General features: G+C 45.4%; 1 protein-coding gene across 4 annotated transcripts in view; it reads left to right on the forward strand.

The window, feature by feature from the left end:
- Positions 1-10,605, forward strand: part of TANGO2 (transport and golgi organization 2 homolog) — a gene marked incomplete at its 5' end in the record, with an annotated part of 94,681 nt that extends 84,076 nt beyond the window's left edge. For 3 of the 4 annotated variants that reach the window (XM_082203396.1, XM_082203398.1, XM_082203397.1), the window contains 3 exons: positions 1,016-1,169; positions 2,844-2,948; positions 4,087-7,207. In XM_082203396.1, the coding sequence (XP_082059522.1) occupies positions 1,016-1,169; positions 2,844-2,948; positions 4,087-4,207 (380 nt within the window). In that variant the 3' untranslated portion in view covers positions 4,208-7,207. Of the gene's footprint in view, positions 1-1,015; positions 1,170-2,843; positions 2,949-4,086; positions 7,208-7,256 lie in introns of those variants that run through there. The other variant, XR_014214499.1, reaches the window with a different exon arrangement.
- Positions 10,606-11,779: the final 1,174 nt, after the last annotated feature.

Consider the following 11,779-nt stretch of genomic DNA (forward strand, 5'->3'; position numbering starts at 1 on the left):
AATCAATCAATCAATCAATCAGTAGCTGAACTGGGTTCCACACAGTCACAAAAACAAATTAACTGAAAAAGCCTCAAAAACAAAAATGCAAAATAAATAGGAAAAACAAAAGCGCCGAACTTAATCCGTTCCAGAAGTCCGTTTGACTTTCAAAATGTTTGAAAACCAAGGCGCCCCTTCTGATTGGTGCAGGCACCCCAGAAATGATAGCGGACAACCGAATAGGATGTTTGGCTTCTGGAAAACGTTTGAAAACCGGAACACTTACTTCTGGGTTTTCGGCATTTGGGAACCAAGGCATTTGAATACCAAGGCGTTTGAGAACCAAGGTACCACTGTACAGTGGTGCCTCGCAAGATGAAAAGAATCCGTTCTGTGATTCTCTTCGTCTAGCGGTTTTTTTGTCTTGCGGAGCAAGCCCATTGACGGATTAGCGGATTAGCGCTATTAGCGGCTTTTAGCGGCTTATCTGCTGATCGGATCAGCTGATAAGCAGCTTAGCGGCTTAGAAAAAGGGGGGGAAAGGGAAAAAAACCAGCAGGAACAAGCAAGACATTGTCGTCTTGCGAAGCAAGCCCATAGGAAATTCGTTTTGCGAAGCACCTCCAAAACGGAAAACTCTTTCGTCTAGTGAGTTTTCCGTCTTGCGAGGCATTCGTCTTCCAGGGCACCACTGTACTGCTCAAGAGTGGGCCTTCTTTCATGTGTAGAGCATGTCATCAAAAGCAGCCATTTTGAACAGTCCGCTCGCATAATAACTGTGAATGAGAGTTGGGGGTGGTTTGCTATGGTGTGTCAGCTCTTGATTTCATTGTCAAATGGAACATGCCAAGTCAGACCTTTGGTTCACCAACCCAGTGACTGGCAGCAGCTCCTCAGGATTTCAGACAAGGGACATTCTCAGGAGATGCCCGGGACCTGAGACCACCTTAGCTCAGATGCTGTACTGCTGAGCTATGACTGCAGATAAAGAGTTCATCTTTCATAAGCTTTTATCACCTTTCCTCCCATGCAGGGGTATATGGCTTGAGCAATTCTTTGCTGGATACACCATGGAAGAAGCTTCAGTATGGAAAGCAGCTTTTCACGGATGTCATCAGGCACAGCCAGGACCTTGTGAAGGAAGATCTGGTGCAAGAGCTCATTAAAGTGATGAACAACCAAGACCCGTAAGTCTGTGCCTTGGCTGTAATGTACAGTCATTACCTGGGGATCGGCAACTCTAAGCCTTTGCTTTGCCTGTAAATAAGAATGCTTGTGGGAAAATGGTCGGTTTTTCGTCTTGTGCTTTTTAATGCTTTCAGTCTTAAGTGTATTGAACTAAATTCCTTCTTATGTACACGGTTGCTTGCATTAGCGGAGAGAAAAATAGGAAGCTTCCTGATAATGGTGCCAGGCAATTGTTCCATCTGGCTCATTATCTTCCACACCAGGGATGGGTGGTTTTTGTGTGTGTGAAAGCATATTTACTTATTTATTTGCAATATTTATTTGCAATATTTCCAGACGGCTTTTCATTACGGAAAAGACTCCCAAAGTAGGCTGCAGTCACAATGCGTTTATTTATTTAATTTATTATCTACTTCCCATGAGGCATCCCAAAGCAATATATAGTATAGCAAAAACATATACAAAACAATTACATGTATAAAAACAGTTGAAACCATTATATATATAGAGAGAGAGAGATAAACAGTTTAAAGTAACAGCAGCACATGCCTAAAATCAGTTTAGCTTCAATATACTGTATTTTTCGCCCTATAGGACTCACTTTTCCCCCTCCAAAATTGAAGGGGAAATGTGTGTGCGTCCTATGGGGCGAATGCAGGCTTTCGCTGAAGCTTGGAGAGCGAGAGGAGTCAGTGTGCACTGACCCCTCTCGCTCTCCAGGCTTCACGCACCTCTCCGCAAGCCGCAGGAGCCCTGCGCTGGGCTCCCGCAGCTTGCGGAGAGTTGCCTGCATGCCGAAGGCTGGGCGCGCTGAGCTCAGCGCGCCCAGACTTCGCACAGCTCTCCGCAAGGTGCGGGAGCCCGGCACTGGGCTTCCACGGCTTGCGGAGAGTTACCTGTTCTGGGGGCTGGGGTCGGGGGAAGCTCGGGCTTCCCCCACCCCAGCCCCGCGCCTGGGGCGGAAATCATTTCCCCCCCTTTATTTCCCCCCCCCAAAAAAAACTAGGTGCGCCTTATGGGATGGTGCATCCAAAAGGGCGAAAAATACGGTAGATACCAGCGGGGATAAAGGTTTGTTGGAAGAGGGTTGTCTTTAGCAAAAGCAGGGGGGAAAATGGGGAAAGTGCCTCTTTGATATGTAATGAGTGGGAGTCCTAAAGCATCAGTGTTGCTACCACACTAAAGGCCTGGATCTGTCCATCATGCAGAATTGGCCTCCTGACGGGATGCCCTCTCCTGCAGAATGAAGTGATTGGTAGGGTATGTAAGAGGGGAAGAAGACTACCTCTTGGGTAGCTGTTAAAACCTCATATATTAAGAACCCACAAATCTTATATAGGAGAACCATCAAAATAAAACAGAAGTCAAGCAATAAAGTCAGTAGGCACCCAAGTAAAACCTGGTGGACATCTCCTGTAATTTGCCCTTGACCGGCCTTTGTCCACTTGGTGCTCATCACCCCTGACCATTGGCCATGATGGCTTGCAGCTGATGGAAGTTGCAGTCCATTAACATCTGGGGAGCACCAAGCCCAGGGAGGCTGTCCTTGCTGGTATTTTGACCGCTTATCACGTTACTGTGTGCTCTCGAGGTTTCGATATCTATGGTGGGAAACGTGTGCTGGAAGGAGCAGAAGTTGTGCCACTTCCATTTGGTTTGCTTTCTGTCTCCAGTCAGCTGCCAGATCCCGCCATTGAGGATCAAGGAAAGGACTACATCCTCCCCATCCTGAACAAGTATGCAGCTGTATGCGTCCGCTGCCCTGATTATGGAACCAGGTAAGGGAGAACCCTTGCGCAAGAAAATGTGGCCGTCCGTTACGTTTGGTTTAAATGATTTAGTGGTTCCCTCTAGAAGTAATTGGTTGTGCTGTAGAGTCACTGAGTCTACAGCAAGTGAATTTGCAGACTTGGGGGGCTGTTTATCCAGATCTGCCCCAAACTTTAATATGTCAAAACGGGGTGGAGGAGGAAGGAGTTCTTTGGGGGTTTGGGGGGGTTGGTATATTCTCCTTATCCATCACTTTGTTTTGGTATGCTTTACAGGTAATGGGTGGTGCTGTGGTCTAAACCACTGAGCCTCTTGGGCTTGCCGATCGGAAGGTCGGCGGTTTGAATTCCCATGACAGGGTGAGCTCCCGTTGCTCTGTCTCAGCTTCTGCCAACCTAGCAGTTTGAAAGTATGTCAAAGTTCAAGTAGATAAATAGGTACCGCTCCAGCGGGAAGATAAATTGTGTTTCCATGCGCTCTGGCTTCCGTCACAGTGTTCCATTGCACCAGAAGCGGTTTAGTCCTGCTGGCCACATGAAATGGAAAGCTGTCTGTGGACAAACACTGGCTCCCTCGGCCTGAAAGTGAGATGAGCGCTGCAACCCCATAGTCACCTTTGACTGGACTTAACTGTCCAGGGGTCATTTACTTTTACTTTTACCATTGGTGGGCTTAGCAGTGCAGCAAAAGCAAAAAGCCTGAATTTAGCAATGTGACAACAGAAAATTGAATTAGTTTCGCTCCTTCCTTTTTGACCCCAACAACTTGCTGCTTGGTTCACTGTGCAAGTTGGGGATTTTTTATTTTTTCAAGAGCGAAGAATTAGAATCCCAGGAGTTGGTTACCTAGAAGCATTCTTTAAAAAAAAATTATACATTTTTCTTTTTCATTCATTAAATACATTTCATATCCATAACATTTACTATGCAGTCCTTCCTCCCTCCCCTCCTGGGCTTCCCCCAACTTCCGTTTCTGGTTTGTTACTCCTTTCACCCACTTTGCTACCTCCTAAAAGAAAAAAAATACTAATAACATATTTATACAGTAACATCAAACCTAAAAACATAAAAATAAAAATCGAGTACATCGTATTATTTCTTTGTCTACCTAGAAGCATTCTTGATGCTCTTATTCCTTCCTCTTTAGGACAAATACAGTTATTCTCATTGATGCGGCAGGTCACGTCACCTTCACCGAGCGCACCATGCTGAATGCGGACGTCGACCAGTGGAAAACGAGCACCTACCAGTTCAAACTGCAGATTTGACAGCTCTCCATGTGAATGGGTCACACCAAAAAGGGGAGAAGGGGAGGTTGGCAAAGTGCAGTCTATTAGGCTGTAGGGGTGCGGAAGGCCTTGGCTGCAGCTTTCATACAGCAGAGGCTTGTTGATGCTGCGTAGCACGCCCTAGCGACCACCAAAACAATTTATTTTTTGCACAAAATCCAAAACAGAAAAATCTGAACAGGAAAAGCTGGGCTATATTTAAGAAGCAAACCACATTTTGCACAAGTGTACATGTTTGACTTTTGAAAGGGATGCTGTTAGGTAACACAGTTACGTGGCGCAAGTATTTAAATTGAGAATCATGTGTGTGGAAGGGGATAAATAGGAACTGTGGATAATCATGGACAGCATTTCCTGTTTGCTCGGTCAAAGGGGGAGGCAGAGTTGGTAAACTAAAATGCAAATCTGTAAAAAAGGGGGGGGCACAATTCAGAATTGGTGATATCTTGCTAGTTTCAGTCCACTGGCATGCAGAGCTCAACTTTTGCAGGAACTCCCCATTTTCTCATTCTGTGTGTGCTTTTCCCACTGGGCATTCAGAGTTGGCCTTAACATTGAAGTGAATGGCATAGTCTCTGCTCCCACACAAACCCTACATATATGTTGACATCCTGATGGAACTTCTTCAGTAAGCCAGCCCCTGCCCACCCCACCCCCCGACTGCTACAATGAATTAGCCTAGAAAGGTTAAAATCAACACACTTTGATTTTAACTCTTTTGTCAAGCACTTCTAAGTTAAGAGTGTCTTTGTAAAAAATAAAATCAAGCTGTGTCATGTCTGCTTTTTAAGGCAGATTTAAAAAAAAACAGTTGTGGGGAGAGCTGGAACCCCCTTTTCTCATCATAACTGAATGTGTAATTTTGCAGCCTTTGATGTGTTGAATATATGGATGTTTCAGTGTTGCAATGCGTGTGATTATAGGCAAAATGGCAACTGCTCTCTCGATCTTACGCTCTCCAAGAGAACAAAGCTAAGACTGGCTTTTCTTTTTAACGTGAATTTTGCTTTGCATCTAACACCTGAGTGATGTAACACAGGAAGTCGAGCCTTGGGCTGCAATTCTAGTGTACCCATTTAGCTGGGAGCAAGCCCTTTGGAGCCATATGCGCAGCACTGCTAATGCCTGCTTCGTGGGGTCCTGGGGAGGGCCTTAAAAAATGGACTCTTGATTGCCATTCGTAATTCTGCAACTTCATAGTCTCCTTGTCTCCTCCAGGCAGACACTCAAGTGCTGTTAATTGTGCATATTTTCCAGTGCAATCATGTGCACTGGGAGTACTTACTACCCAGTCAGTGTATACAGGATTCAGTGGGAGGCTGGGGCAATGCCCCACCAACCTCAGCCAGCCCCTACCGGCCTGCCTTCCTGATGGCAACCAGCCCCCCCGCCACCTGTTAGCCTCCTCCCCTTAGTCTCAGTGTCGCCCCTTGCAGACCTCGGCAGGGGAAAGGATGGAGACGATACCAGAATTACGATGGAGACAAAAGCAAAATTAGTTGGATGCACCTGCCATTGGCTTTGGATCCACCTCCCTGCTTTCCACCCTACCAGTCCCAATGGGCAATGGTAATCCTGCAAACTGCAATCCTGAGTGAGCTTTCTAGGGAGTGAAGCTCATTGAACTCGGTTCCTCCAGAGCAAATGCTAGGTTGCTTTTCAGTTAGACAGTACCGGGAGTTTGGAGGAGTCGCTTAAGTGAAGGAGTCTTAAGTCTGCACTTAAGTTTTCTCTGCATTTAAATCAGCAGACAAGGCATTATATGTAAGAATGGATTTGTATTCATCCCCCCCCCTTCTCCCTTCTGTCTCTTGCACAGCATATTATTTCTGCATTAGTATTCCGCAAGCTGCATAAGTGACTGAAGTTTTAGCTTTTCTTACACGTCCTGCAGATTTCACCAGCCGATTCGCCTCTGTGCCGAGGGCTTCGATAGCAACTTCAGGTGTGAGGCTTCTTGCAGCATAGCCTGTAATGCGTTGGGAAATGTGTGGTTAGGAGAACGGCGACAGGATCGCAGGGTGCTGTTCCCAGATTGGGACAGGAGCAGTTATAGGAACACAGGAAGCGACTTTACCCCAAGGCAAACCATCAGTCCATCGGACTCGGTTCTGTCCATACTGACCAGCAGTGGCTGTTCAGGGTTTCAGGAGTGGGATATTCCCAGCCCTGCCTGGAGATGCGAGGGGTTGAACCTGGAGCCTTCTGCATGCATGCATACACACAAAGCAAATCCTCTTCCACTGAGCTACAGCAGCTGAATCCTCACTGAAGTATGTGTGGGAAGGGGTTGTGTTGCAAGGTAATGTAAAAGAGATGGGCTGGGCTGGGGGTGGAGGTAGGGAGCTTGCCATAGGGAACACTGATATTACCCCATCATTTCCCACAATGCACAGGTGATGTGAGAATGTCACACATGAGTGTGCACATCCTTAAAGACCACCGCACTTGCATCTTCAAATACTAGCATGGGATGCCTGGACACTATCAATTAAAGATGCGCACACCCTTCGGAGGTGAGTGTATCTTAAATTCTCGCTTTGGCAAACACTAGCAGTGTGCCCAGAGCAGTCCTTGGATGGCCTACAAACCCAAAAACCACTTCAGGGGAAGCAAAGGAGAAGCTGCCATAGAGTTTTGAACTAGCAGCCTCTCCTACAAGCACGCTTTATGGACTGGGGGTTCGAAACATAGGAAGCTGCCTTATACAGAGTCAGAACGTTGTTCCCAGTAGCTCGGTGATGTCTGTGATTAGTAGTGGCCCTTTAGGGGTTTCAGACGCAGGAATTTCCCAGCCCTTTCTGGAGATGAGGGGGATTGAAGCCGTGACCTTCTGCATGCAAAAAAGCAGAACCACTGAGCTGTGAGCCATTGTCCTGCTAAATCTACACCTCCATTACAGTTGCCTTTGCATGTGGTTTGGGTTGCGTCTCCCTTCTTTGCGGGTACTGGTACGTGCAAAGCAAACTGAGATAGATAGATAGATAGATAGATAGATAGATAGATAGATAGATAGATAGATAGATAGATAGATAAAAGCAAACCCTTTTGCTTAAATATCTGGGAATGTTAAAAGGGTTGAATGCTGAATATTCAGCGGTGTCTGTAGCTGGGCCATATTGTGTAGGTGGACTCACAAATGTGCTCCCCAAACAGAGTTCAGGTGTATAATCGTGCATACAGTTTGTGTGTTTCAGATCCTGGAGACTTTGCATCTTGGTGAACTTTAGGGAATAAGTGTTGACTTTCCAGCTTCCTTCTCGCGACTGTTAATAAGGGGATTTCAGTTGTTTGGCAACTCCGACCTTCAGGACGCAGGCTCAGTGTGAAGAGTGGGTGGCAAACGCCCGGCATTCACAAGCCATTACTTCTGCCGAAATAAAAAGTTCCACATGTGCAAAGTGACGGTGTACCCATTTTTCACTACATGGAGATCATCTCGATGGTGTTTTTGTTTAAAAAATGCAGTGCTGTGTTCAGTAACAGTCCCTATATAACATGCCAAGAACAAGAAGACCCACAAATATATGGCTATACTTCTTATACTTCAGTTAACAAACAGGACAATACATGATGATAATAAAACGGCTAGTTACAGATCCAATTTGATTATTAAGTATTTTTCAAATATCTCCCAATTAATACGGGATCTTTGGGAAAGGTTCTCAAAACGTTCTTGTGTAACCAAGAGATTCCTCTGGTTCGTCATTGGTTGGTAAGGACTCATTTAATGGATCAATTTCCTTTTTGTCAAGAGACTAAAGTCTTGGAAATGCAGATTGGATTTTTTATGACACAACCAGGCTGTTCCCCTTTTCTTCCCAGGAAAAGACAAGAACTAAATACATATTAAGCTTATTCGTGAATTTATGGGTCTTGTTGGTTATGCAGTATGTGTGTGTGTTTTAAGGACACACATACCACGTGTGAGGCATGTGCTATCTTTCTGAATGTACTTTGAAATTTTTTTATCCAGTATGCACCTGGCGTTGCATGGGAAATGCTGACACAGTCAGTTACTGCTGCTGTTTCCACTTTAGTACCTCCGTATTTCGTCACGCCTTAAACATCGCTCGGTGTATTGGTACAATATTGTGTATTGGCACTTGACGCTGCTGGCTCTTTTTATTTCTTAAGTGTCGGTAGGAGGCCTACTGATAACACACAGTACTGAAAAGGAAGGTGTGCAAGACGAGAGATGTGTCCTGCTTTTAAACCATGAACGAATAGAGCCTTGAATGCACTCCAGATGAACACACAGATTTAGCGAAGGTACAGCTCAATAATTTGGGGCTTTTTCGTTGGGCTTGGGGCATGACCAAAGCGTGGAGGAGATGGCTGCCAATGGCTTCTAACCCTGACAGCTATTATATGCCTCCAAGATCAGGGGCAGTAATGCTTCTGGGTACCAGTTGCTGGAAACGGCAAGCAGGGATGGTGCTGCTGTGCTTATGTCTTGCTTGTGGGTCTCCCACAGGAATCTGGTTGGCCACTGTGAGAACAGGACTAGGCTAGATGGACCACTGAGAGCAGCAGGCTCTTCTCATGTTCTTAATGATGGAGGTTTATAGGCATGTTTTGGAGAGTGTGGCTAGGATTCCCCCCCCCCTTCCCCCTCTCATAATTTGGGATAATCCGATAACAGACCCTCCAAGTGTCCCTATTTTCCAGGGACGTCCCTGATTTAGAGAAGCCATTGCGGCTTCTGATATGGTCCCGGAATGTCCCTCTTCCCCTTAGGACGTCCCTATTTTCATTGGAGAGATGTTGGAGGGTACAGTGGTACCTCTGGTTACGTACTTAATTCGTTTCGGAGGTCCGTTCTTAACCTGAAACTGTTCTTAACCTGAAGCACCACTTTAGCTAATGAGGCCTCCCGCTGCCGCGCGATTTCTGTTCTCATCCTGAAGCAAAGTTCTTAACCCGAGGTACTATTTCTGGGTTAGCACAGTCTGTAACCTGAAGCGTATGTAACCTGAAGCGTATGTAACCCGGGGTACCACTGTACAAGATTGCCTCCAGATGGCTTGGGGCGTCGTATAATTCCATACAGTGTTACCTCGGGTTACATACGCTTCAGGTTACATATGCTTCAGGTTACAGACTCCGCTAACCCAGAAATATTACCTCAGGTTAAGAACTTTGCTTCAGGATGAGAACAGAAATCATGCTGCGGTGGCGTGGCGGCAGCATAAGGCCCCATTAGCTAAAGTGGTGCTTCAGGTTAAGAACAGCTTCAGGTTAACAACGGACCTCCGGAACGAATTAAGTACTTAACCCGAGGTACCACTGTATAGGCAATCCTGTATCAGGAACCCTGAGAACTGTAGTTTGTTAAGGCGCTGGGAGTTGTTAGGGGACCTCTATTCCCCCCCCCCCGAACAGCAGAGCTACAGTCTTGAGTGGTTTAACCCACTTCCCGGGAAACACTGGGAATTGTAGCTCTGTGAGGGGAATAGCAGGGTCTCCTAACAATTCTCAGTGCCATTGGCAAACTACAATCCCCACAATAATTTGTGGGAGGGAGCCATGACTGTTTAAAGTGGTGTGATACGACACAGGCGGGACTCAGCTCTGCTTCGTCTTCTTGACAAATCATCAGATATTTGAAGACAGCTGTTGTGTGTCCCCCACCTCAACTTGGTGAAGGTTCACCAGGCAGAACATACCCTGCTCTTTTGACCATTCCTCGTAGCTATTAGCATTGATTTCTGTTGGTCACTTATGAGCATCAGACACTTAGGGGTATCACCTTAGTTTCCAGACCACCTCATCATCCAGGTTGCCTTCCTCTGGATGTATTCTTGTTAATAATGCCCTCAAAATGCGATGCCCAGACACAGGACTGCAGCAAAGGATATTTCCCCGGAAACCTGGTTTTGAGTGTGCAAATAGTTTTTTCGCAGGAGGCACAATTAAAACTTTGACGTTTGCACCACCAGGAGCTGCAGCCGTACCTCGTTTAGTTAGAACTTGGGCCTAGTAAATGGAGGCAAAGTGACGTGTGATCAATGCAAGATTTTTATTCCTTTCTGTGCACCAAAAAAAATGCAAATGAGAAATGCGTCACAAGGCAAAAGTTGCAGGAAAAATAATTTCTTTATTTTTGTAATGTATTTAAAAATAAATAAATAGAGGCAGTCTTAAGAATAAAGCTTGCTGCGGTTTGGTGTGGCTTTGAATGATCTTGTAAAAGCCATAACTCTGTGTGTGCTGAAGTGATTAAGTTGTTTGGTCCATTGAAGTAGAGTGATTTATTTTTTTTAAAAAAGAAAAGAATATAAATATATAATTTCTGTTTTTCTTTTAAAAATTGTTTTATATTTTATCACTTACACCTGTGTCCAAATGCAATCAATAAACTTGTTTGACCAATACTGTGTTGTAGCATTACTGTCTCCATGTGACATGTAAAGAACAGGATTCTGTGGATCTTAATGAGGACCCGATCCTTTGTGGACCTGTGCTGATTTGGCACGTTATAAAATTGAGTAGTGAGGAATGTATGGGGTCAGAAGGAATTTGCTCAAAAGTTACAGAAGGCCTCTAAGAGGTAGAGTGCATGGCTTCTTAGTGGTGGCACCCAGCTGTGGAATATTTTCCCTAGAAACATTATTTATTGTCTTTTCAACACCAGGTAAAGGATCTTACTGTTTACCCAGGCCTTTTACCGTATTTTTCGCACCATAGGGCGCACCGGACCATAGGGCGCATCCAGTTTTTTTGGGGGGGGGGGAAATCAAGGGGGAAAATCTTTTTCCCCCCCCAGCCCCAAAGAGCAGCGTACAGGCTGCGCACAACCTCTCCTTGCCGGAGGGGTTGTGCGCGGCTATGTCACAAGCCAAGGCAGCGAGTGGGATGGATCCTGCTCGCTGTTTTGGCTTCCTCTTTAGCCCCGTGCAGCCTCTTCCTGCCGGGAGAGGCTGCGTGGGGCTAAAGAAGCCATAGCCCTGTGCAGCCTCTCCCTGCCGGAGGGGTTGCGCGCAGCTATGGCACAAGCCTGCATTCGCTCCATAGGACGCACACACATTTCCCCTCAATTTTTGGAGGGGGAAAACTGCGTCCAATAGAGCGAAAAATATGGTAAATGGCTAGCATTTTTTTAAAAAATGAAATCTGGGCTTTAATTGTTTAGGGTGAATTTTATGGTTTACTGTGTTATATTTGTTCCTGCCCACACATGGTTTATTAGTTTAAATACAAAAATTGCCAATCTAAAAATGCATTTGCACAATAAAAATATATATAAATCAAACTTATTTAAGTTCAGAATGTTAGAATTAAAGAAAAGCACATTTATACACGATGTTCTTACCACGTTCCCAATCATATATCTGGTTCAGCATTATCTTGTGTTTTGTTACACCGATACATGATAAAAGTACTCTTGTCTCTTAACAAAAGCCTGTGGATTTTGGGGGCTTGTAGAGATGAATAAAGACAGACAACGAGATGTTTTCTTTCTGAGAGCTTGCGTGTGTGCCAGATGAAAGTGAGAGAGAGAGAGATTCTTTCTCCTCTAGCCTCACAGCATCTCCTTTTATTCCAAGT

This window comes from Podarcis vaucheri (genome assembly GCF_965113315.1).
Source record: "Podarcis vaucheri genome assembly, chromosome: 16".
Classification (NCBI taxonomy): domain Eukaryota; kingdom Metazoa; phylum Chordata; class Lepidosauria; order Squamata; family Lacertidae; genus Podarcis; species Podarcis vaucheri.